At 40.8% G+C, this 27,544-nt stretch overlaps 1 protein-coding gene across 1 annotated transcript; it reads left to right on the top strand.

The window, feature by feature from the left end:
* Window positions 1-27,544, top strand: leo1 (LEO1 homolog, Paf1/RNA polymerase II complex component). The gene is made up of 12 exons (XM_068017993.1): window positions 1-120; window positions 1,971-2,747; window positions 8,088-8,189; window positions 8,339-8,430; window positions 11,267-11,412; window positions 13,920-14,004; window positions 14,170-14,264; window positions 15,685-15,819; window positions 16,710-16,845; window positions 17,022-17,208; window positions 20,197-20,294; window positions 21,572-27,544. The coding sequence occupies exons 1-12, from the start codon at window positions 63-65 to the stop codon at window positions 21,674-21,676; spliced, it is 2,016 nt and encodes a 671-aa protein (XP_067874094.1). The 5' UTR covers window positions 1-62; the 3' UTR covers window positions 21,677-27,544.

Below are 27,544 nucleotides of genomic sequence, written 5' to 3'. Positions count from 1 at the left end.
CGACGAGTGCTGTAAAATGCTTCGGCGGTTTGTGTCTCTGGCTGTCTTTGCGACCGGACAAGATGGCGGACATGGCGGATCTATTCGGCAGCGATGCGGACAGCGAACCTGAGCAGAAAGGTAAGGCGGGTTCGGGGTTTAAACAGTGCGCCTTCCCGGCAGGGTCTGGTTAACCTTCAGCGTCCCGGTGAGGAGAGTTTACCCTCGGGCTTTAGTTAGTAATCAAACTCCCCTGCAGTTCGGGGAGGTCGAATGGGGTTTGATTCCTTTGGAGGTTAAAAGGTACTTGGAGCCTCTCCTTAGAGGAGCCCTGTTGTCTTTTCACTGCAGTGAGGGCCCATTGGGGCCAGGCTGCCCTCTGAACCTCTCCAGGGCTTGGTGATAATGGACAACCCTGAGATCATCAGTTCACAATCTATCCTGGCAAATTTGTAAATATGCATTGATTAAATTTGTCAAGATCTGAACTAGCAACAGGGAAAAGGGCGATGAAAGCTGGCGTTTTGTCAATTATAAAAACCCCAACTATTTTATCAGCTGCTGCCCTTCTCGACATGACTCAAGTCTCTCACCATGATTAACTCTCAATACCCTCTGAAGGGGTTTGCAAGGCACTCTTTCAGCATGAAGGAGGCCCACCAGCTTCTAAGGACAACGAGCAATTTGTGATAAATGTTGTCTTGTGTTTGTTACACATTTTGAGAATAGAAAAAAGTTTAACAACTCTACAAGCTATTTATTAAATTGGGATATCATACATTTTGTGGACTGCTCATTTGTGCAGAAATATTACTTTTCTAAAGAAATGTTATTGCCCCTCCCTGCCCCCACAGATCCATTTTTCTTATTGAATTGAGTGCAAAGGAACTGTGGTACATTGCCTGTACAGAGAGAAGTAAAAAATTACATGGGTACAGTAGCACTCTGTTTATGGCGCTGGACAAACAACCCAGAGTTAAGTACCAGGAAAAATTGCCACAAATGCTGTTGTTTTGGAAAATCTCAACCCGTTCATTAATATTCTCCAGGGAAGGGAATGTATTGCATGTGACTCCATGTTATATGGTTGATTCTTAACAGTAATAGGACAATTAAGGACTGGCAAAAAATACTAATGTATACACATAATCCAAGATTTTGTTGCCCGTCTCTATTAGAATATCTTGCTTGTGAGATCTAGGCCTGTTTGTTGATGGGGAATTCAATGGCTGCAGGATAAAGATCTGAATTATTTCTGCCAATTGTTTATGTGGCACACTGTTTAACCCACTCATTCATTGCAACAAATGTTCCACTTTGAAGGGGTAACTTTCTCAGGAGTCCACAGTTTTTTGTCTAGGCAGCCTCCTTAGCAAAGTTTTCTTGACTTTTATTCGCCATTCTTTGCTACCATGGGCACTAATGAGTTGATGCCCCAATTTTATTATCTTTTTCTATTAATGTAGTGAGGTTTAGTTCTGCTGAGTTTGGCAATGTACATCACCAAGCCCTGGTTAAGGATGAATAAAAGGATATATGGAATGTGATTTATTCGTACCTACTAGTAAGAGACCTGTGAGGAATGAGCACTTGAAAATAATTCAGCAAATCTATTTTACCCTAGTCTATCTACATAGCTGGGACATGATTTCTTTCTGTTTAAAATGTAGAAGAAATTAAACGTTCTACAGAATTTTGGACTTGCACAATGGATGAGATTGTTTGCCATTCCTTTAAAGCCAGTGTGCTGTGGTTCTCCATTGGTATTGAAGCTGCATTGTTTGTGATCTAGTCTCTCAGGTATCAAGAACATAGGAAAACGGCAAGCAGGAAAATGCCAGCTGGTCTAGTTAGCTTGTTTTTTTTCTTCTACAGCATTGTATTAGAATAAAACAATGTAAAAGGCCAATATATTGTCACATTGACTTTTTATCTGAGTACAGGGATAGAAACTGAACCAGATTCATCCTATCGATTTGTTTGTTCCACAGATTTTGACTCGGGATCGGGATCAGGCTCTGATTCGGAGCAGGAACAAGCAGCATCAGAAAGCAATCCTTCCGGGAGTGAGAGTGAAAGGGAAGATGGGAATGAGGATGAAGATGGGAGAGAGGCTGCAAAGCCTAGCAATAAAGAGTTATTTGGAGAGGACAGTGAGGATGAAGTAGACTCAAGACACAGTGGGCACAGTGAAAGTGACGACAGATCTGATAACCAGTCCATAGCTTCAGCACACTCTGATCAAGATGACGTCCAGCATTCGGAGACAGAGCAGCAGAGTGGCTCTGAAGAGCAGCAGTTTGATAATGAAGATGACGACAATCGTTCTGATGCGGGAAGTGTGCATTCCGATGCAGGTAGTGTAGGTTCTGATGCTGGTAGTGAGCATTCAGATGCTGGCAGTACCTGTTCAGATGCTGGCAGTATGCATTCAGATGCTGGCAGCATGCATTCGGATGCTGGCAGTGCACGTTCGGACGCTGGCAGCGTTCAGTCAGATGCCGGCAGCATCCGATCCCACTCTGAAGCCGGCAACATCCATTCAGATGCTGGCAGCGCCCATTCCCGATCTGATGTTGCCAGTAACCATTCCCACTCCGATGCTGCCAGTAACCAGTCAGATGCTGAGGTTTCTGGAAAGGAGGTGCATTCTGAAAATGAGAAATGGGAGAGAGAGTCCAGAAGTGACCAATCAGATGAAGAGGAAAAACCGCATCATTCAGAAGAGGACCAGCACCTTTCAGATGATGAGCAGGAACATAAATCAGGTAAATTATTTAGCATAAATCAAGATTGAACTTGCGGCCTTACTGGACTGTATGGGATGGTTTACAAGCCCGTCCCCTCCGACGCATTTTTAAAGGGCTTCGAGCCCTACATTGCAATTTAAAATTTAAAGGGACATGTAAAAAAAAAAGAAATAACTTGATCCTGACCCTTTCCCACACGCCCTCAATAACCATAGGATTAAGAACCTGCCCTCTTTCTCCCCCCCCCCCCCACAAAGTTCGTAAACTTTAAACTTTACCCCTTCCCACCATCCCCTATATCAATTAAATTACTCTGCGTCCCTCCCCCCCCCCCCCCCAAACACACAGAGAAACTTACCTGCTCCCCCTCCCCACCAGTGTTCCGCCTCGGATCTCCAAACGGGACAGACGGCGGAAGTGGGTAAGTGATTAATTCATTTATTTGCATTTTTTTACATATGCAGATTTTGCTCCCATCGCCGAGTGTCGGGGGTCCAACACGAGGCCTCACTGCCCCCAGCAATATCAGGCAGGGCTCTGCCGGAGGCATTTTCTGGGCTGCCCATCCCCTGATATCAGGGGGGCTGTAAAATACAGCCCTATGGCTCAGGTAATCATTGGGCAAATTTATTGAGCCATTCGTGCAGCCCAGTCTGAACTGACTTATTGTGAGACATCATGTCAGGTAGCCCACTGAGTTATGTTGGTTAAACATGTTGCTAGTCATGAGAAGAAGCAATAGTTATGTTTGTAAGTTGCTTTCCAATTCTCCAGTTGTGGTTTCAGGTTCTTCCAAGTGATGATCATCTTTGCAAAAGGAGCTTTCAGTCTTCGTAGAATCATAGAATGGTTACGGCACAGAAGGAGGCCATTTGACCCATTGTGTCCATGCGGCTCTCTGCAAGAGCAACTCACCTAAACCCACTCCCTTGCTTTTTCCGCCAGCCCTGCAAATTTTTTCTCTTCAGATAATTATCCAGTTCTCTTTTGAAGTCCTCGATTTGAATCTGCCTCCACCACGTTACACATCCTAACCATTTGCTGCGTAAAAAAAGTTTCACCTCATGTCACTGTTGCTTAGGCACATAGGAGCAGGAGTAGGCCATTCAGCTCATCGAGCTTGCTTCACCATTCAATTAGATCATGGCTGATTATCTACCTCTATGCCACTTTCCCGTGCTATCTCCAAATCCCTTGATGCCATTCGTATCCAGATATTTATCGATTTCTGTCCTGAACATGCTCAATGATTGAGCTTCCACAGCCCTCTGGGGTAGAGAATTCCACAGATTCACCACCCTCTGAGTGAAGAAATTCCTCCTCATTCTCAATCTTAAATACCCTACCCTTTATTCTGAGACTATGTCCTCTGGTTCTTGACTTAACGGCTACGGGAAACATCCTATCTACATCCACCCTGTCACACTCTCTAAGAATTTTGTAAGTATCAATGAGATCACCCCTCATTCTTCGAAACTCTAGAGAATATAGGTCCAGTTTCCTCAATCTCTCCTCATAAGACAATCCTGCCATCTCAAGGATTAGTCTGGTGAACCTCTGTTGCATTCCCTCTTTGGCAAGTATATACTTCCTTAGACGAGGAGACCAAAGCTGTACACAGTACTCCAGTTGTGGTCTCACCAAGGCTCTATACAATTGCAGCAAGACCTTTTTACTTTTGTACTCAAAACCCCTTGTGATGAAGCCCAACATATTATTTGCCTTCCTAATTGCTTGCTGCACCTGCATGCTAGCTTTTAGTGACTCATGAACAAGGACACCCAGGTCCCTTTCGACATCAACACTTCCCAACCTTATTTTGCCAATCAAATATCCCCATCCTCATTGATGGGGGAGCCCAGCACATCAGTGCAAAAGATAAAGCTGAAGCATTTGCAACAATCTTCAGCCAGAAGTGCCGAGTGGATGATCCATCACAGATGCCAGTCTTCAGCCAATTTGATTCACTCTGCATGATATCAAGAAACGACTGAAGGCACTGGATACTGCAATGGCTATGGGCACTGACAACATTCCGGCAATAGTACTGAAGACCTGTGCTCCAGAACTTGCCGCGCCCTTAGCCAAGCTGTTCCAGTGGCGCAGTGGTTAGCACCGCAGCCTCACAGCTCCAGCGACCCGGGTTCAATTCTGGGTACTACCTGTGTGGAGTTTGTAAGTTCTCCCTGTGTCTGCGTGGGTTTCCTCTGGATGCTCCGGTTTCCTCCCACATGCCAAAGACTTGCAGGTTGATAGGTTAATTGGCCATTATAATTGCCCCTAGTATAGGTAGGTGGTAGGGAAATATAGGGACAGGTGGGGATGTGGTAGGAATATGGGATTAGTGTAGGATTAGTATAAATGGGTGGTTGATGGTCGGCACAGACTCAGTGGGCCGAAGGGCCTGTTTCAGTGCTGTATCTCTAAACTAAACTAAACTACAGTTACAACACTGGTATCTGCCTGGCAATGTGGAAAATTGCCAAGGTATGTCCTGTACACAAAAAGCAGGACAAATCCAACCTGGCCAATTACCACCCCATCAGTCAACTCTCAATCATCAGTAAAGTGATGGAAGGTGTTGTCAACAGTCCTATCAAGTGGCAGTTGCTGAGCAATAACCTGCTTGGTGACACTCAGTTTGGGTTCCGCCAGGGCCACTCAACTCCTGACCTCATTACAGCCTTGGTTCAAGCATGGACAAAAGAGCTGAACTCCAGAGGTGAGGTGAGAGGGACTTTCCTTGACATCAAGGCAGCATTTGACCGAGTATAGCATCAAGGAGCAGTAGAAAAACTGGAGTCAATGGGAATCAGGGGAAAACTCTCTGCTGGTTGGAGTCATACCTAGCGCAAAGAAAAATGGTTGTGGTTTTTGGAGGTCAATCATCTCAGCTCCAGGACATCACTGCAGGAGTTCCTCAGGGTAGTATCCTAGGCCCAACCATCTTCAGCTGCTTCATCAATGACCTTCCTTCAATCATAAGGTCAGAAATGGGGATGTTCGCTGATGATTGCACAATGTTCAGCACCATTCGTTGACTCCTCAGATACTAAAGCAGTCCGTGTAGAAATACAGCAAGACTTGGACAATATCCAAGCTTGGGCTGATAAATGGCAAGTAACATTTGTGCCACATAAGTGCCAGGCAATGCCCATCTCCAACAAGAGAGAATCTAACTATCTCCCCTTGACGTTCAATGACATTACGATCGCTGAATCCCCCACTATCAACATCCTGGGGGTTACCATTGACCAGAAACTGAACTGGAGTAGCCATATAAATACAAGAGCAGGTCAGAGGCTAGGAATCCTGTGGCGAGTAACTCATCTCCTGACTCCCCAAAGCCTGCCCACCATCTACAACGCACAAGTCAGGAGTGTGATGGAATACTCTCCACTTGCCTGAATGGGTGCAGCTTCAACAACACTCAAGAAACTCGACACCATCCAGGACAAAGCAGCCCGTTTGATTGGCACCCTATCCATAAACATTCACTCCCTCTACCACCAACGCACAGTGGCAGCAGTGTGTACCATCTACAAGATGCACTGCAGCATCGCACCAAGGCTCCTTTAGACAGCACCTTCCAAACCCACGACCCTTACCGCTTAGAAGGACAAGGGTAGCAGATGCATGGGAACACCACCATCGGCAAGTTCCCCTCCAAGCCATGCACCATCATGACTTGGAACTATATCGCCATTCCTTCACTGTCACTCGGTCAAAATCCTGGAACTCCCTTCCTAACAGCACTGTTGGTGTACCTATCTCACATGGACTGCAGTGGTTCAAGAAGATAGCTCACTACCACCTTCTCAAGGGCAATTGGGGATGGGCAATAAACGCTGACCTCGCCAGCAGTGGCCACATCCCAGGAACGAATTCAAAAAATTTTTTAAATCGGTGTCCTCTGGTTCTGGATCCTTCGGCCAATGGGAACAGTTTCTCCCTATCTGCTCTGTCCAGACCATTCATGATTTTGAAGACCACAATCAAATCTCTTAATTTTCTCTTCTCCAAGGAGAACAGACCCAGTTTTCCCAACCTGTCTATGTAACTGAAGATCCTCATCCCTGGAACCATTCTTGTGAATCTTTTCTGCACCCTCTCTAATGCCTTAACATCCTTCCAAAGGTGTGGTGCCCAGAATTGGACACAATACTCCAGCTGAGGCTGAACCAGTGTCTTGTACAGGTTTATCATAACTTCCTGGTGTTTGTACTCTATGTCCCTATTTATAAAGCCCAGGATCCCATATGCTTTATTCACCGCTTTCTCACCCTGCCCTGCAGACTTCAATGATTTGTGTAAATATGCTCCCAGGTCCCCAGAGTCTTGCTAGGTTTTGGGCAAAACCGAGAATATTGCTTCTTTATTAACCTTTATAATACTTGTGTGGTCCCAGAAATATGGAGTTAAAATTTTGTTTCTGCTTTTTAAGATATAATACAGTGATAGAGCCATTTGGCTTATCTTCTAAACAAATTCATCAAGGATAAATGAAACGGGTAACCTGTGTTTTTTAATTCATTCTTGGGATCTGAGCATTGCTGGCAAAGCCAGCATTTATTGCCCATCCCTAATTACCATTGAGAAGGTGGTGGTGAAGTGCCAACTTGAACTGCTACAGTCCATTTAATGCAGTTACATCCACAGGGCTGTTAGGAATGGAGTTCCAGGATTTTGACCCAGCACCAGTGAAGGAACAGCAATATAATTCCAAGTCAGGGTGGTGTGTGGCTTGGAGGGTAACTTGTAGGTGGTGGTGTTCCCATGTGTCTGCTGCTCTTGTCCTGCTAAGTGGTAGAGGTCACAGGTTTGGAAGGTGCTGTCGAAGGAGCCTTGGTGAGTTGCTGCAGTGCATCTTGTAGATGGCACATATTGCTGCCACTGTGCATCAGTGGTGGAGGGAGTGTTGATCAGCTGGGCTGCTTTGTTTAGGATGGTGTCGAGTTTCTTGAATGTTTTTGGAGCTAGTCTCATCCAGTCAGTAAGCTAATATTTATATTTCCAATTGTTTTGAAATCATTCCAATTTATTTAGAGTCTGCCTAATGGCATAATTCAGTATCTTTCATTTTCCAAATGGAATATCACAAGTTGCTTTAATCAGTTTTCAATATTTTAAGCTAGTGAAATATGACTACATTTTTAAAAAAGAAGCTCATAGCTTTAATATTTACAATCTTGTATTGGAAGGATCACGCTCCAAATTTGTTGGTGAGCTGTCCTCTTTTAATCGCTTCTATAATTGAACCTCCCGTGGCGATGACTATGTAAGGAAGACGAGCATAGTTATCAATAGGTTTCTAAGTCAAATGCTTGTCTTTTAAACTGTTCTCAATTTCAATTTCAGTTTCTGGAAGAGGCAGTGACAGTGACGATGAAATCATTAGACAAAAGCCAAAGAAAATAATTGCTTCAGATTCTGATTCTGACAGTGATGTAAAAGACAAAGGTAACACTTTTATAGATGTTTTAACCTTCTGTCACAAATGGCCTGTATTTTAAGAAAAAAAGTGTTGCCAGTGTGTTGGCATTACTGGCTATACACGACACGTTGTGCAATCTTTTCCTAAATATATTGATATTGTGGCTGTGCTGCAGATAAAATAGAAGGAGATGATCTTTTTGGGGGTGCAGATGATATTTCGTCCGACAGCGAAGGTGAAAAGCCTCCCACTCCAGGCCAACCTGTAGTAAGTATTTGTTAAACATTTCCAAAAAGTCTATTTTTATTTTTCCATTTTCTAGATTGCTACTAATACAGAAACTCGGAAGCTTTTAGTTGAATTTCCTCAAATTTTATTTGAATACTTTTTCTGGATATCTCTTCTAAAGTTATACTAAGCTGTGCCAAGATTGTATATAGAATTATATAGAATATACAGCACAGAAACATGCCATTCGGCCTAACCAGTCCATGCCAACATTGTGCTCCACTTGGGCCTATTCCCATCCTTCCTCACCTAACTCTTATCAGCATAACCCTGTATTCCCTACTCATTTGCTTATCCAGTTTCCCCTTAAATGCATCCACTCTGTTCACCTCAGCTACTCCATGTGGTAACAAGCTTCACATTCTCAACACTCTGTTAAAGAAGTTTCTTCTGAATTCTCTATTTGATTTCTCGGTGTCGATGTTTTCTAGTTTTACACTTCTCCACAATTGGAAACATTCTGTGCCTACTCTATCAAAACCTTTCATAACTTTTAAATGAGAAGGATAGCTGCATAGATGGAACACTGGGAATTGAATAAAAAAGAAAATAAGCCAGGTTGATTTTGCGCAAGACGTTGATTAGGCCACAGTCAGATTATTGTAGGCAGTTCTGAGCACCCCATTAAAGAAAGGATGTGCAAGCCATGGAAAATGTGCAGGAATGATTCTCTAAAATTATACCAGGAATTAGAGAGTATAGTTATGAAGAAAAGGTTAAAAATTGAGTTTATTGCTGGTCGAATAGGGCTTTTCAAGATTATGAGAGGCTTAGAGAAAGTAATAGTTTCCACTGGTTGGTAAATTGTTAGTTAGTGGGGCTTGGAATCTGGATTCACATTATAAAGTCAAAGGATGATATTTTGGCATTGCATAAAATGACATTACACTTTTTTGAATAGTGACATGGCTGCACTGTTCTCTTAAACTTTTAGCTAGTTTAGATGTCAGTTTCTTTGAGTTGAAAGTTTGGGAGTAACATTTTAATTCTTTTATCATTCTTGGTGACTTTTTGTATTCATCAAAAGTGAGGGATGTCAGCAGTGGGAAATGGAACTTTCTTCGTCTTTACGCACTCGGTGTCAGCATCATGTACTTTCAGTTTGGGTATATAGTAAGACCAGATGAAAAGCAAGGTACATTCCATTAATCCTGAGCAACATCTTTCAACCCACAACTTTAAAGAAGTTCCTGCTAATGCACAAGTGTGAATGAGTGATTTATTTTTCTGGGTAATTGCTAAATCAGTGTGGTTTTATAAAGTGTGCTCATGTCCACCAGGAGCTGAGTGCTTGCTGCCAGAGACAGAGAAAGAGAGAGACCTCATCCCATTAGTCTGGACTGTGTTGCAATCCAATTTCAACAGATGAAGGGAGAGTATCCTAACTGATTACAGTAGCCAGTTCTTTTAAACGTTTACAAACTAGGGGAATACAAATTTAAATATGAGACCTATGGTTTGAATAATGAAATATACAAGTACTAGTGAAAGCTGGGAGTACTACATAACAATGAATATGTCTTAAAATTCTGCCAGCATAATGATGTTTTAGTGGCATCGTCAAGACCATTCGGTGTTTCTATTTTTGTAACTCTCCACTCTTCCCTGAGAGAATAATGTGAAGTAACAGAAGGAGTCACCGGCTGATTTTTTTTCTTTTTGTTCCGTCACGGGATGTGGGTGTCACTGGCAAGATCAGCATTTATTGTCCATCCTTGATTGTCCTTGAAGGTGGTAATGAGCTGCCTTCTTGAACCACTGCAGTCCTGGTGGTGATTATGCTTTGTCGTAGTGGTTTGGTGCAATTGAGTGGCTTGCCAGGCCGTTACAGAGGACAGTTAAGAGTGAACCATATTGCTTTGGGTCTGGGATAACGGATTTCCTTCCCAAAAGGATATTGGTGAACCAGATGGGCTTTTACAACATTCCGATGATTTGATGGCCACCATTACTTGATACTAGCTTTTTATTCCTGATTTTTAAAAAGTTTAATTAACTAGATTTAAATTCCCTAGTTGCTGGGGCACAATGTGAACTCCTGTCTCTGGATCATTAGTCCAGGCCTCTGGATTACTGGTCTAGCAATATAACCACTGTGCTACTCTACCCGAAACAACAGCCTGACAAACTGTGACATGAATGCTCCTTCAATCGCCATAATCACCTTCATACCGGCTGATAGAGTGGTTTGTCCTGTACGGCAGGAGACTTTTATGTGTTTCCCCAAGCCATATGATAAGGGGTTGGATCACCCACACCCAGCAGACAAAAGTATCTGGCTGGATATCAACACAGAATGTAGAGCTGGAGCTCCAATCTTCACTGGATGGGACTGTATGGAGTGAAGTTTAAGCTCTTTGGGATTCGTTTATTTTTTATTTATTTTTATTTAGAGATGCAGCACTGAAACAGGCCCTTCGGCCCACCGTGTCTGTGCCGACCAAGAACCACCCACTTATACTAACCCTACAGTAATCCCATATTCCCTATCACCTACCTACACTAGGGGCATTTTACAATGGCCAATTTACCTATCACCTGCAAGTCTTTGGCGGTGGGAGGAAACCGGAGCACCCGGCGAAAACCCACATGGTCACGGGGAGAACTTGCAATCTCCACACAGGCAGTACCCAGAATTGAACCCGGGTCCCTGGAGCTGTGAGGCTGCGGTGCTAACCACTGTGCCGCAGTGGGGCACAGTTTAGGAGGTGGGGCGGGGCAACAATGCTGCCGCTAAGCAAAAGGCTCACTCACTGTTCTGTATAGATAAACTCTTACCACCCCTCCCCACTTAATGATTTTCTTTTTGCTTTAGGATGAGTATGGCATGGATCAGGATCATCCAGAAGTAGAACCGATCCCAGAAACACGGATAGAAGTAGAAATTCCTAAAGTGAACACCGATTTAGGGAATGATCTGTATTTTGTTAAACTACCTAACTTTCTCAGTGTGGAGCCCAGGTACTGTAGACTTGTATGATGGCATCTTCTTGAATATTTTTATGAACGTACAGGCCAGATACTTCACCCAATTTAGATCACAACATAGATGCAAAGGGCTATTTGGCTTATCTTAGTTCATCTAGAAATATTTTAAGTTCTTTCCTTCAAGACGGTATCCAATTTCTTCTCAAATAGTTTGAGTTTTTCTCCTCCACTGCTCTACCCAGAAATTCATTCAGTATGTTGCATAAAGAAGAACTTGCTGACATGAAATTACCTCTTTTTAAGGCCAAACTCCCTCTAATCTCCACTTTCTTCTTAACTGATGTTGGGAATCATTCTTCTGACTCTTCTCTCAATTGTTTCCAGGGCTGAAGTGTCTCACTTGTGTTTTGGTGGCCAGAGGTGGACACAATACTCAAGATATGCTCTAACATTGGACATAGGAACAGGAGGAGGCCATTTAGCCACTTGAGTCTGTTCCGCCATTCAATGAGATCATGGCTGATCTGCACCCTAACTCAATGTGTTGCCTTTACCTCATCTCTTAATACATTTGGTTAAAAAAGTCTTATCTATCTCAGATTTAAAATGAACAATTGATCTAGCATCAGTTGCCATTTGTGGAAGAGAGTTCCAAACACTTCATGTGTCAAAGTATTTTGTATTTTCACTCCTGAAAGGTTTGGCTCTAATTTTTAGACTATGCCCCCTAGTTCTAGACTCCTCAACCAATGAAAATAGTTTCTCCCTATCTGCCCGATCTGTTTCCCTTAATATCTTTATAACTTTGATCAGATCGCTCGGTAAACTTCTAAATTTCAGGAAATACACCCTAGTTTGTGTAATCTCTCCTTGTAATTCAACTCAAATTAATTTAATCCAGGTATCATTATGGAAAATCTATGCTGCATTCCCTCCAAGGCCAAAATATCCTTCCGATGGTGTGGTGCCCAGAACTGATCATAGTACTGCATGTGTGATCTAACCAGGGCTTTGTATAGCTGTAGCATAACTTCTACCTTTTTCTGATTATTTTCTGTACCTGTTCATGACATCTATGTACATGGACCCAGAAGTCTCTTTGGACCTCCACTGTTTCTAACTTTTATGATTTAGAAAGTATTTTGTTCTAGCCTTATTAGGTCCAAAGTGAATGACCTCACGTTTGCCTACATTGAAATCCATTTGCCACAGTTTTGCCCATTCACTTCATTTATTAATGTCTTTGTAATTTGCCTACAATGCCACCTATCTTTGTGTCATCAGCAAACTTGAATATATGATTTTCTGTCTCATCATCTAAGTCGTTAATAAATACAGTGAATAGTTGAGGCCCCAAAGCAGATTCCTGTAGAACACCATCCTGCCAATTAGAGTCATCACTGTCCATTATCCCTACTCTCCGTAAACAGAGACAACAAAGCAGTATACCATGTGAACCTGACTTCCTCTGACTTGCATTCTACTGTTTTGGTCTTTGAGTCAGGAGGTTAAACTCCCAGTCCAGAGACTTGAGCGTATCATCTAGACTGACACTTCAGTTCCTGGCTGAGAGTGCTCGAGATGCTGTCTTTCAGATGAGACGTTAAACTGAGGCTCCATCTGTCCTCTTAGGCGAATGTAAAAAATGCCATGGCACTGATCAAAGAAAAGCAACGATGTTCTCCCAGTGTCCTGGCCAATCTTTATCTCTCAACCACTAAACAAAAACAAAGTATCAGACCATGTGCATCATTGCTGTTTACAGGACCTTGCTGTGTGCAAATTGTCTGCTGCATTTCCTGACATTACAATTGTGACTACACGTCAAAAAGTGCTCAATCGATTGTAAAGCAGTTTTGGACATCCTAAGATCATGGAAACCATTCTGTAAATGCACTCCCTTTCCTAAATAGTCTACCAATTTATTTATTTGGTTGATTACTGCTACATGGTGATTGGACATGTTAAATATCAAATCTACTGAAACCTTTAATTCTATTTCAGATCTAAGAACTATCAAAATATAAACATATTGATATCTTCTCTGCAATACTTCTAAAACATGTATTTGATACAACTTTCACTTGCATCATGCTACAGATGTATCTGCTGACACAAGTAAACTGAGAAAAAGAAAATATTTCCTTTATTAAATGTCATTGGTTACTGTCAAATGTTCTTTTGTAGTTTTCACTACATTAACACAAAGCAGTGTGTTTTGTGATAAATGTTAAAACTTAGTTCTGGTTGTGTTGACTTGCTATAAAATAAACTTAAGCTTTACTATGCTCTCCAGCAAAGTTAGCTAAAATCAATTAAAATCTGAATCATTACCTGGAACAAACTAACTAACTTGGTGGTTTGCTGATCTTGTGAATTAGGTTAACTTCCCCCTGTCAATTTGCACAGGATACATCAGGATTATTGCACGTATTTCATAGCCATCTTGCTTGAGTGCATACTATAATAGCCATGGCCGTTCGTAGTCATTTTTCAAATTATAATCTATAGTCCGTCTTTCTGTCTGGTTTCTGTTTTAGACCATTTGATCCTCAGTACTATGAAGATGAATTTGAAGATGAGGAAATGTTGGATGAAGAAGGTAGAACAAGACTTAAATTAAAGGTAATGCCTTCTCTATAGGATAAGTAGTAAGCCCATCTAATTGCTAAGATTTTACTGCATGTATTTTGTTTTAGAAGGTGGGGGAAATGGTGATGATACTTTCCCATCAAGGTAGTAGCTGAAACATTGACATCTTCAAATTGAATTTTTGTTTTCTGGCCATAGGTTGAAAACACCATTCGCTGGCGAGTACGTAAAGATGAAGAAGGAAATGAAACTCGTGAAAGTAATGCTCGAATAGTAAAATGGTCTGATGGAAGGTTGGTAATATTCATTATAAATACAAACTAAAATGAGTCTGACCATGGTTACATGAGCTGCGAGATTTACTATTTTGTTATGCGGCTTTAATGTATTCTGATATCTTCTGAGGATGTTGATTTTAAATTTGCTTATTATTTATTTATTGCACGTCCATGCACTGAGAAAACGCTGAGCATACAGTTTTCTCATTCCACCTGCACTGATAGTTGCAACCCTAGCAACGTAGAAGGAATATTACTTTGCTTAAAAGTAAAAATAAACGTTTGTGTGCATGTAAGTGTATATACGTATATGTCTCTGAGAGAGATGAGAGACAGAGATAGACGTTTTAATAGACTACTGGCATTGAAACTACCATCAGTAGTAACAATTAAGCAATGCTGCCTCTTTAAAAAGTGAAGCATTCATAGAAATGCATGAACCTAATGGTGCAGTTATACTGCACCGAACAATTTTACACAGTTATGATTTTGAGAGCCCGCATTCACGACTCTGATATCAGATGGCGACAAAGCAAAGCTCTGAACATAAGTACTTAAATGCATGTACAGGACTCTGTTCATCAATCAGTGAAAGTTTAAATGTTAAGAAATGGACAGTGAAAATGACTCTTTTCTAACAATGCAAACTGAAAAGGGGTCTAGCTGATCATCAGGGCTCCTTTTAGAATTTTACATTTAACGAGTTGGCAGGCGGGACTTCTGTTGAAGTGGTCCTTAATCCCAGAGAAGGCCTGTCACTGTCCACTTGAGTGCCTAATTGGCATGTAATGTGGCGGGTCTTCCCCAGAGCAGGTGACGCGGGGCACTCATCGGCGCTTTAGCCAGTGGCTGAGACCTCCATTGTCCAGATAAAGTCCTTGCCATAGTTCCCTATCTGGTGAGTACACCGTCTTGGATGAGCTGGCTGGCAGCTGTGCCAAGTAAAGATCAGTTCTTTCAGCTATGCAACCCACATTTCATCCAAGTGTTGATTGCAAAATAGTACTGATCATCTTGGTTTTGTAATGATGTGCAGTGTGGCGGAACCTAATTGAGAGAGGGCAGAGAAACAACTTCATTTTTGAAACGTTGGCAGGACTTTTTATTGTTTTGATGGATGATATCTGAATTAGATAGTTATCTGACTTAGGCAAGTTCTTGTCCACAAAGGAGGTTCAAGATTATTAGGAACCAAGGAAATACTGTGGATAGGTAGCTTAGATTGATTGAAGATCATCTGCCTGAACCTGTTGCTGTGTTATATAAATTAATTTCTTGAACACATAATAGACTCTCCAAAGAATAGTAACTGTGTTCTTATGATAAAGTTCAATGACCTATGAATTTCTGTGTTACTTAAAGACACAAGTGCCAGTGTGTAAAACAGTCTGTGCATACAATGTTGAAATAATGGCAGTTTCTTTTATTATTGTAGTATGTCCTTACATCTTGGAAATGAAGTTTTTGATGTCTACAAGGCTCCACTTCAAGGGGATCACAACCATCTGTTTATTAGACAGGGAACTGGTTTGCAAGGCCAGGCAGTCTTCAAAACCAAGCTTACCTTCAGGTATGTTGAACCCTTGGGAATTAAAAACACAAAACTTAATATGGTGTCTAATCATCTGTCGTGGAAACATTGTGTGAGTAATGCATCATGAGTTTATCAAAAGAATGTTTACCTTTAGTGGAAGTATTTGTTGAAGATAAACTTATCTTTTTTTAAAAAAAACAGCAGCTCTTACAATGAAAACTAGTTTTTATTAAAAATGGCCTTAGAAGATGTTTGTATTCTAGTTCTGTAATCTAATCAGGTTAAATGCTAACAGTGCCCTTTCTGTTAAACTGTGCAAATTAAAGCAAGCAAATGTTCCCATTCATCAGACCATTTAGAAAATTAAGTCAGCATCTTTGTTCATTATTATAAAGTTGGGTTTCTGTATCAAAAAAAATGCTACACTGGTCATAAGCCACACTTCAAGTTCAGAGATTTTTCAAACCATCTCTGAAAGTAACTTCTACACCAAGTTCCACACTCCCACCCTCTTCATAATTTGCTATCCATCACTTTGGGAGACTCCGCAGTTGCTGAAGCTCTTTAGTACTTGACCAAGTGCCCACTCTTCGTATATGAACTTAGGTTGCCAGTACTGGCAGGCTATTTGACTGATCACCAGAGCCAAGCCTGATACTTTCCTCATCTGATGTCTGTATGTGCATTTTCCAACAGATGGTCCGTGGATTATAATTCAGAGGGAGTACTCTAGTTGAATATTTTTCCCTCCCTGAAGCCAGTAGTGACGCTCTAATTACTGTCCCGTCTGAAATTAGTGCCTCTTTGAGTTAGTATCGTGTTGCCTAGCATATTTATCCTCTAGGCTTTAAGGTGAATCTTCTAGTTTTTATGGTAATTTTTTTTTAAAGTTAGAACTAAATCATCTTTATTGCAATGTATTACAGGCCTCACTCTACAGACAGTGCTACCCATAGGAAGATGACCCTGTCTCTGGCAGATAGGTGTTCAAAAACACAAAAGATTCGAATCCTTCCTATGGCTGGCAGAGATCCTGAATCCCAGCGTTCTGAAATGATAAAGGTAAACAAGCCTGACTGAAGACTCATGAAAAATATTGAAATGGAGCTGCCCTCTCTCAAAGCATATATGATATAGTGTTGTTATCAACGGAGGGAGTATCCACATGTGCATTTGCAACTACACAGAATCACATTGAAGTAACATAAAAATGTAAAAGCAACTTTTGATCTTGGCAGAAAGAGGAAGAGCGGCTTAAGGCTTCTATTCGAAGAGAGTCTCAGCAGCGGAGAATGAGAGAGAAGCAGAGTCAGCGAGGTCTTAGTTCCTCCTACCTGGAACCTGACCGGTATGATGAGGAGGAAGAAGGTGATGAGACCATCAGTCTTGCAGCCATCAAGAACAAGTACAAGGGAGGAATTAGAGGTATGGTAAATTACCAAGATCTTTGAGTATTGAGTAGATCATTCCTACAAATGTAAGGCATTGTTCTGTTATGACAAAGCACCAACAGTGTGTTTCTTTTTCTGCTGGGAGAATAATCTCTTTGTGAATACAGTATATTGTTTTAATTCTTTCCATAAAGTATTACACCAGTTTGTATGAATAGTCACTGTGTACCTCAATGTGTACAAGTGGGATTCTGGATGATGCAAATTGTGTTTTAGTTTATCACTCTACAATCTGCAGTTACAAATGTGTAATATCTGTAGATTATTTTTAATACAGAAATCAGTAATACTTTTACCTTTAAAAGAATTAAAGAACAGGTGTAAAGTTATAAAAATTTCTCTCAAATGTAAAACATTTTTTCGTCCAAAGTTAACAGCCAAAAGAAATTGCAGAAACAGTGGCGCAGTGGTTAGCACTGCAGCCTCACAGCTCCAGGGACCCGGGTTCGATTCTGGGTACTGCCTGTGTGGAGTTTGCAAGTTCTCCCTGTGTCTGCGTGGGTTTTCTCCGGGTGCTCCGGTTTCCTCCCACAAGCCAAAAGACTTGCAGGTTGATAGGTAAATTGGCCATTATAAATTGTCACTAGTATAGGTAGGTGGTAGGTAAATATAGGGACAGGTGGGGATGTTTGGTAGGAATATGGGATTAGTGTAGGATTAGTATAAATGGGTGGTTGATGGTCGGCACAGACTCGGTGGGCTGAAGGGCCTGTTTCAGTGCTGTATCTCTAATCTAATCTAATCTAATTAGGTCATCAGCTTTGGGATAAAAACAGACATTCTACCTTTTTTCTTAAAGGAGGATTTCCACCCCCAGTTTCCATGATTAGCTTAATGTCATACTGAGAGGTTTTTGATGCTTTATTGTCATAAGACATTTTTGATGAAAATAGCAGTTAAGGACAGTGGCTAAAATAAAAGTTTTTAGTGATTTGATGTTGACAATTGACATTTTACTGCTGAAAAGCTGAATATAGCAGTTCTGACATGAATGATTTTCATCCCAATTTTCAGGTGGGAATGAGGCAGTAGTGGACTGGGACCATGAGGAGCATGAATGCTCATCTAGCCCCCAGAAAAGTCCAACCTGCTGCCAACCCCTCTTTCATTCCCCCATGCACCACCTCTAGCTTGGCTCTGTGGAGGAGTCACTGGATTTCGTGCCCCCACCCCCAATCAGTGAGTTGTCTGTCAGTGCTCTTTCAACACTGGCGGCTCACTGATATTGTTGTGATGAGGCAAGACCATGAAAACAGTTCAGGCCTCCTGTCAACGTCATCAGGCAACCATAGCAGACGCCTCGCACACCGCCTGCCCAATTTTGCGTTCTAATTGAAAATCACTCCTCCCCCCAAGAATTCTGTTTATACTTTTGTAACGGCATCCAGTATGAAAGGGGAACTAATATCACCAAGAGCATTATAAACTAACTCATTTTTATCAGTACTTCAAAATACAGAACAGATTCTAAGAAACTTGCAGGCTGAAATTGTGCTATACGACATTAGCATGTGAACATCATGCATTCATATGAAATTTCTCTGTCCACTATTTTACCCGTAGTCTGCTAAAACCCCACAGCACAAATATTACCATGTCAGTTACTATAATTATGATATTAACGGTAGCATATTAAACATATTGGGGTGACGCAGTGGTTAGCACTGCAGCCTCACAGCTCCAGGGACCTGGGTTCGATTCTGGGTACTGCCTGTGTGGAGTTTGCACGTTCTCCCTGTGACCGCGTGGGTTTTCACCGGGTGCTCCGGTTTCCTCCCACTGCCAAAGACTTGCAGGTGATAGGTAAATTGGCTGTTGTAAATTGCCCCTAGTGTAGGTAGGTGGTAAGGAATATGGGATTACTGTAGGGTTCGTATAAATGGGTGGTTGTTGGTCGGCACAGACTCAGTGGGCCGAAGGGCCTGTTTCAGTGCTGTATCTAAATAAATAAATATTAACTAAAATTCACATTTAGTTCACATATACACATTTGATTAATTATAAGGTAGCCTTAGCTCTGCACTCTAAGCCTGTAAATCCATCTTTATTATCTTGCACGATATAAGTAAGGCCATCATTGATCTAGCTGTCATGGCTAGTTTCCTGGAATTTATTGTTTAGAAATGATGGAGGAGCATGGCCTGATAAGATGAAGAGGAGAATAGAACAGAGCAAGTATCGGAGATTAATGAAAAGGAGAAGTGGGAATGGGGAACTTGGGTCCAAGCAGCCAATATGTGCACGGAAATGGATATGGGAACACCTTCAATTATTGGACCAGTGGCAGAGAGCTAGGTGTGGCATGGCAGGAATTTAGGGTTGAAGTTGATACGAGAAAGGTAACCAGTCCAATATTTGAGGGCTAGATTTTGTGGAGGGGGTAGCTTTCCAGCAATAGGCAACAGTGGAGTGGTCTGGTTTTTGAGCAAGTAGGGAAGTGAAGTTTCAATTTGATGCCAGCAACAGCAAAGACCAATCTGGGAGCCAGTGGAGGAGCAAAGTCCAGTTCAAGAGCCAGAAGAAGAGCAATGTTTGAATCAGCAGAGAACCAGAACTTGATTCAGGAGGCGAATAGAGGAGTGGCGTTTAATCCAGGAAAAATGCAGAGAAGCAGAGCGATTGTTAAGAAATCAAGAATTTAGGTCCAATCCAGGAGACAGGAGAAGCGTGAAACACATCCCAGAAAATGAGCATAGCTGTGGATCGCAGCCTAGGAATCCAGGAGGTAATTTCAGGTAGTAGGTAGGGACTCAGAAGTCCCTGTTCTTTGATGACTGGAAGTACTCGTTCATGCTGGGTTTCAGTTTAGTCCAATACACTGCTAATGCAGAGCCATTTAATCTTAAGTTAGAATATTTAGTATTGAAAGCTACAAAATCACTTTACAAATCTTCATAATTTTAAAACAAAGGTAGGTGGCATAAGTATCTGGTTCATTGCATATGTTTAATGTCTGTTTCAGAGGAGCGTGCCCGGATTTATTCCTCAGATAGTGATGAGGGGTCTGATGATGACAAAGCACAGAGGCTCCTAAAAGCCAAGAAGCTCGACAGTGATGAGGTTTGTACGGTAAAATTTCATGCAAAAATCCAATAGACAAATGGGAATAGTTACTGCAGTTTTTTTGTAACGTGAGACAAATATTAGCCATCCCCATCTGATGCAGACTAATTTTTATTTTAAAATGTTGACCAAGAGCTTGACTCCCATCATTAGGTTTTCACATTCAGTTTATTCAGATTTCTGTGAATGACATGCAGATCAAATTCTAGCAAATAAAAATGGTTAAACTGTATGAAAATATGTTAACCCAGTTCAAAGTTTGATGTATAATATTTTGTTGAAGAAAGCTTGTGAGAATGTATTTTATGAATTTTTGATACTTGTGTATCAATATAAAAATCAACCATAGTTTTTAGCCTCATGGTGTTAACTATTCCATTTTGATTTGGGGGAAAGAAATTATTCTGGAGCTTTATTTTTCACTGGGAATCTGTTTCTTGCCTGGACAGTCTACAAATATTAGCTTTGGGTGAGTGAGTGGCCCACACTGCCCTGCTCATATAGCCATAGGAGGAAAGCATGGAGGTGGAAAGACAGCGAAAGGGAACAATGTGGGTGCAAACTATGCAAACTTAGAAACATTCTGAATTTTGACCTTGAAAGAAGGATCTATGGGTTATGACAGCTTTAACATATGTGCACTTGATATTTATTCTGGAAGTTGGACCTTTTTAAATTATGATCACATTTATTCTATTACAGTTAATTATTTTAATAGCATTTAAATATATTTATAAAATAGGTTCCAGATCGATTTAATAATTTAAAGAAAATTCAAAACTCTCCTACCTGCTAAGTGTTATTTGTATTGTCGCTACTTTGGAAGGCAGCTGAACCTAGCAGGAACCTCCCAGGTATCATCTAAGTGTCTCACCAATCTCTATCTTTAGGATTTCCTGCACAGGCCACGGCCAGCCCATGTAATTAATGTCAGTGCAGTGGCAACTTAGTGCAAGGGGAAATCTGCAGCAGCAGGTCCCTGTAGGGCTGAATTCAGTAGGGTTAGCCTATATTTTGTATTGTAAGGACTTTGTTTCCTTTGTCCCCCAAGATACAAAACCAGTCTTTTTATAAAATATTTGGCTATTGAAATAATCTATTAGGTAATTCTTCTGATGAGGTACTTGACTGATTCTCATCATTGACTTAGAAAGTACTTTACAGCATCAAGTTACTTGTTCTCTACACATAAGTATGATAAATGCTTATTCTATTGTGTTTTCTGTGCCCTTTCTGCTTCCCCTCCGCCCCCCCACACCCCTTTCTCCATTTAGGAAAGTGAACATTCTGGAAAGAGAAAAGTGGAGAATGATGATAAAGGTACCAGCAAAAGGGCAAAGAAATATGTGATTAGTGATGAAGAGGAAGATGATGTCTGAGGTCGCCTAAGTGGGTTAGGTGACTTGCATCATCAGACATTAAAGTGTACAGTTATTTTGTAAGTAGCTATGTCGTCTGATTTTTGGAAAATTTTGGTAATCATTTGTAACATGGTGGCTCATGTACCAAAATTCAAAAATTAAACTTTTTTTTAAAAAAGTGCATTTTAAATGTTTTAGCTGCTGAATAAATAGTAGTGGCATGACACCACATTACTCTTTTTAAAAAAATTCCAGGCTGCCAATGTGAAACAAGTCAAATAAGGGATCAAACTTTTTACCCATTATTTTGTATATAACAGTCTAGAATGGAATACAGATTTGGACAAGGTGGCTTTGATTGTATTTACCTGGAACTGTTATTTAATACATACATTTAGTGGGACAATATTTCATGTTTTCAAATTACTACTTTATCTCCTGTTGCTGAGGAAGAAGATTTCTCTTTTCCTATAACTCTCTGCTTCTCTCCCATTTATTTTAACTGCCCTTTTTCCTTCTGGTCTTACACTCTTTCATTCTCCTTCCGTTCCTCTGTATGCGCTTCACACTTTTTCCTGCTCATGTCTGATTCTTTGTCTTTTTTATAAGTTTTTCTTTCTACCCTGTCCTGAATTCTGTAAAAAAATAAGTGTACGTATATGTTGAAAGAAAAACTCTTTCTCTGTGAAAGATGGCAATGTAGGTTAGAGTGAAGCTGAAAGAGATCATGAAGTGTTGGAATTGGCAGTCAACATGCCCAGTCAGTAGAAAGCAGCAATCAACAAAGCAAATAGAATCAAGTGGACATAATGTTGTGCTAAAATGATGCAGTGCTCTGGCCAGATTGCACCTTGAGAACTGTGTTCATTTTTTCCCAGTGAGACACAAAGGAGACATTTGAGACTAGAGAAATTTGTGCTCTTTGGTTGTGAAAGGCAGCTGAATGGGAACCTGATAAGGTAGTAAACCGAATAGAAAAAGTAAATTTGGAGCACTGCATTGTTTAAACATGGTTTAAATGTTGAAAGACAAATTTAGGACTAATGTCAGGAAATTCTTCTTCACACTGACTTATCAGCTTGGAATAGATTTCCAGCTAGGGCAGTCGAGACCGAAACTTTGGAATGTTTTAAGAGACGGTTGGATACTGAGATGTGTACCTTTTTCTAAATAGTAGAACTGAGACAGTTCAAATGGCCGCCTTGATATTTATTTTGTGATCTTATGTGTCTCCCACTTTATCACTCTTATCCTTCTTCCTTTACTCCATTTGTTTCTGTTTAGTTTTTATAAAACCCAGGAAATTAGTGTATATGCTTTGCAGGATTGCTTTGTACTTTCAGATTCTATTCAAGCACTTTGTATTTTACTTGCACAGAGGATACAAGAAAAATATTGTGAATTATTTTCCTGTCTATAACTTCAGATGGCATTCAAACTCTATCATGGTCTGCAGGTGAGCTTTGCTATTTTTTGGGATGATAGCTGGTTTGAGCAGCTCATGGTGGTTGAACACATCGTTTCTAGCTACAGAGGTAAATGAGCGCTCTGGCTAGCTGTAAAAACAAAAAATCCTTCTGGCCACGCATAGGTCAGTGCTCACTGCGGCCCAAAGCATCCAACTCTTCTGAATGAAAGGGGACGCTGTGAAGTTTAGAAACCTAAAAAGAGGGGAAACTACAAACTAAGTTTCACTGTTAGTTTATTAGTCCTTCTGTCAATGACAAGTACGTCATGGAATGAAAACTGCTGCTCCCAGTGTGGATGCAGAGTTCAGTGGCGGGGTGCCAAGCCTCTTTAATATTGCTGCAGCTATACCTGTACAAGGAAGTGATAAGTGTACTATGCACTCCTGATTTGAGCTTTTTAGTTGTTAGAGCGGATGTAAGCGGTCAGGACACGAGCATTCCACACAGCCTCTTCTTCTAGCTACATTTTTGATGTGACTGGTCCAGTTAAACTTCTGGTCGTGGTGCCCCCACAGTGTTGATGAGGGAATATTCAGTATTGGTGTTGAAGTCTATGGGATGGTTAGGCCTTTTTTTATGTTGGAGATGCTCATTGCCTGGCACTTATTCATTGGTCAGCCAAAGCCTGAATGTAGTACAGGTCCTGCTGTAGGCTGGCATGGGCTGCTTTATTATTGAAGTTGTGAATGGAACTGAACAATGTCAAATTGTCAGCGAACTGCCCTATTCCTGATCTTATGATGGAAGATCATTAATGAAGCAGCTGAAGATGGTTGGGTTGAGGATGTTATCCCGAGGAAGGTCTATAACGATGTTCTGAGGCTGAAATGATTGACCATCAGCAACCATGACCATCTTCATTTGTGCCAGGAGTGACTCCATTTACTGAAGAGGTCTCCCCTTGACCTGTATTGAATTCCATTTACTAAGAATCCTTGGAACCATATCCAATTGAATACTGCCTTGATGTTGAGGGCAGCTGCTTGCACTTCTTAATATGCTATTTAAATTACTGTTGGGAAGCCAGGATGTCTGTGGTCAGCATTCCTTCGCAGCAGGTGGTAAAAGTAAGGTGGCCAACAGATTTGAACTTTGTGAATGAGCAGCCAATCCTTGGGGGTCTGCAACTCAACAGCTTGTATCAAGGACAGTTAAGAAATTGATACTGCATTCAAACTACAAGTTTAGCATCAGTGTGAAGCAGTTTTTCTCCCCACCACGCTAAACTTGTGTGATGTGAGGTAGCACTCTCACCTCTGAAATAGATTGTAAATTCAAGTCCCACTCCAGATACTTGGGCACATAATCTAGGCTGACAGTGAGGGAGTGCTGTACTATTGAAGGTGCTGCCCTTCTAATGTAATGTTAAATCAAGCCCCTACCTACCCTCTTAGTTGTACGTAAAAGATCCCATAACTCTATTTGAAGAAGTGGGGGGGGGGTGGGGTCTCCCGGTGTTATGCCCAACATTTCTCCCTCAACCAATCACTAAATAGATGATGGCCTGGTCATTAATCTCATGATGTTTGTGAGATCTTGCTGTGTCCAAATTGTCTGCTGCACTTCCTACATTGCAACAGTGACTGCACTTCAAAACAAAAGTACTTCATTGGCTGTAAAGTGCTCTTAGATGTCCTAAGGCCATGACAAGTGCTATATAAATACAACTTCTTTTCTGTTTCTTCTACTGTGCCCTAATTAAATGGTTGCAATTCCAATGTAACAGAAGCCTTCGAGTAGTGGAACTGCTGAACCTGTAGCCCTCCTGAGACTGGTGCAAAACGGGACATTTTCTCTTTGTGCAAGCAATCCTTCAGGCAAATTGGTTTCCTTATTATAAATTAGAAATAACTACAGAGGTAAATGAGTGCTCTGGATACTAATGACATCAAGGGATATGGGGAAAGCCCAGGAAAGTGACGTTGAGGTAGATGATCAGCCGTGATCTAATTGAATAGCAGAGTTGGCTCGACAGGTTGAATAGCCTGCTCCTCATGTTCCTAAATGTCTGAGGTTCGCAGACGGTGTTAAGTGTAGTCTAGGCTGTTCAGATCATTGGGTGATGCATGAAAGGAAATCCATTATAGCATTTTGACACTGTGTCCAAAACAAATGTAAAAGTAACATGTTAGATTCTCTGACACATGGAGATTTATGTTGGTAATGGAGTGGAATCTCAATTATCCACCATAATGGAGGAGAGTCCCAGAGAGATAAATCAGACTCCTAAAATGTCCTTTACAGATATGTTTTAAATTAACTTCTGTTTTATTTACAACAGCAAGTGTTTTTTTTTAAGTGAATCCTCCCAGCTGTCCTACTGGTCTCCCAATCTCAATCCCTTCCACTAAAATGCTCAGATAATCCAGAGTGGGGATATTTGAGCTTTCGCTGTGGTGTGCTTCACCTTTTCAGAAAATACATTAAAAGCCTTGAAATGCATGATTAGTAAAAATCTGCAGTTATAGAACAATATTCAGAAATTTATAATGAGTAAATCTGAAAACTAGATCAAAGATCTTTTTATTAAAATTCAGCAAAAGTACAGTATTAAGAATGTGCTGTAAAGTCGCAGCTATCAATGGGAAGACCCAAGTTGATTTTATAATGCAGTTGAATCCTTGAATAATCACTTGTAGCAGCTGGCAATACTTGCCAATGACATGGCAGACAGTCACAGAACATTACAGCCAGTTTTAGTTCATCAGTACTTTCCTGGGGTCATTATTTGTGTGCTCTTTGAATTGGATTGAATGCCTGGAGTGGTAAGGGACCCACAATTTTTGTTTATAGTTCTATTAAGAACAGATTGGTCACTTAAAACGAAAGTAACAGTTTTTACATTGACAATAGACTCGACTATTGGTGCAATTTTACTGTATAAAACAGTAGGGGAGCACAGGACATGTATTCTCCCAATTTATGGTGTAGCATGTTGGTACACTAACAGACCATGTCGCCATGCCCACTACAGTACAAAGATAAGTCAAAACTCCCTGCGAATTACAAACTCTGTTCTGTAGGTCACACTCATGACTGCATCTCCCAGCTATCTTGTGACCTTGAAATTTTAAGTTCATTAGCTTCTATTTAAAAAGACATTTGAATAAATGTCAGCAAGCTGCATGTGACCTGTGCTGGATGTTGGAACTAATGTGGATACTTCTGTTGTATAGTTACTTAAAAATTCTTCCCCAAGAGCTTTCTAGATGTCAAACAGCGTGTGGTTATTTTTATCTGACAAGTCACAAAATGGCTTAGGCTGGCAATATGTGGAGCCTGTACTGCTTCAGTATAAAGTACCATTGAGTTTTCAGAGTGGCTGTCAGAGTGGAGGGCATCCTGTGTTTGAGCAAATGTACAGGCTTGTTGGCATTTATAGCAATATGACAGCTGAGTTATTAACTGATTAGTCAATGTCTATGCTGCTTTGTAGTGTACACAACAACCTGTATTAACAATGCACTATTGGCAATTTGCATTTCCTTTATATTAAGATTATGGCCAGCTCAGCGGTAATTATCTCACTTGCCTTTGGTTAGTTCCAGTTTCTGCATAAAAAAAATCTAGTTCTGTTGGCAGCTAATTCTTTTTAAAATTGAAAAACCAAGATGCAGAATCTAAGTTGAAAAGTGTAGAAAATGTGACATGGTAAATAAGGAGGAAGCACTGATGCATCAACAACAAGTTGTGCATTTTGAACACCTGTTGATGGTTTGAGGAAGATAAAACTGAATTCAGTACTGTATTGACAAAATTATTTCATTGAAAAAGACCGATTTATTAAAATATACGTGACATTCAACTTTATTACAGAAGAATACATGTTCTCGTATGTGGGATTGCACCAGTCACCACCTTTGTTGTGTCATGAGGTAACTGTTGGCTTTCAGTTTAGGCCAATAATATTATCTATACATTTTCCTCCAAAAACATTGATCCTCCTCTGAATTACTCAGTGATGTCCTTTTAAATTCTTAACTATTTTTGCTCTATATATAAACAATAGTATTTCCATAACCAGTTTGAAATTGATACATCACAGGTTCCTGAATCCTCGCTAAAGCACACATGCACCATTCTTAACTCAATTATCATGCTGGAGAGGAAAATCTGTGCTGTCACCTTTTGACTAAATACATACATAAAGGATACAAAGTCACAAAACAGTTGCAATGACCTTCATTGAATAAGAAAACCTGCCTGAATAATGCATAAGGAATGAAGTGGGGAGCCCATTTTGATTAAGGATGTGCCTGTACAGTGAGCATCGTGCCAGGTGCATTGCAGATATGTTTTCTGTTGAAAGGTTTTGAAAATGCTAATAAAAATGAATGTTAGGTATAATCACCGCAGATGAAGGTGATGCACTGCATAAAGGTAGCCTCAGTCCCTGACCTTTTCTTTGTACTTCTGT

Source organism: Heterodontus francisci, chromosome 38, assembly GCF_036365525.1.
Source record: "Heterodontus francisci isolate sHetFra1 chromosome 38, sHetFra1.hap1, whole genome shotgun sequence".
Classification (NCBI taxonomy): Eukaryota; Metazoa; Chordata; class Chondrichthyes; order Heterodontiformes; family Heterodontidae; genus Heterodontus; species Heterodontus francisci.
The sequence above is the reverse complement of the archived record's forward strand: the minus strand, read 5'-3'. Positions and strand labels throughout refer to the sequence as shown.

Bases quoted from the DNA above. Each gene is read 5' to 3' on its own strand.
- leo1 (XM_068017993.1), top strand. From the start codon at position 63: ATGGCGGACATGGCGGATCTATTCGGCAGCGATGCGGACAGCGAACCT. The intron at 11,413-13,919 runs GTACTGTAGACT...TTTCTGTTTTAG, and splicing joins TTTCTCAGTGTGGAGCCCAG to ACCATTTGATCCTCAGTACT. The intron at 15,820-16,709 runs GTATGTTGAACC...AATGTATTACAG, and splicing joins AAAACCAAGCTTACCTTCAG to GCCTCACTCTACAGACAGTG.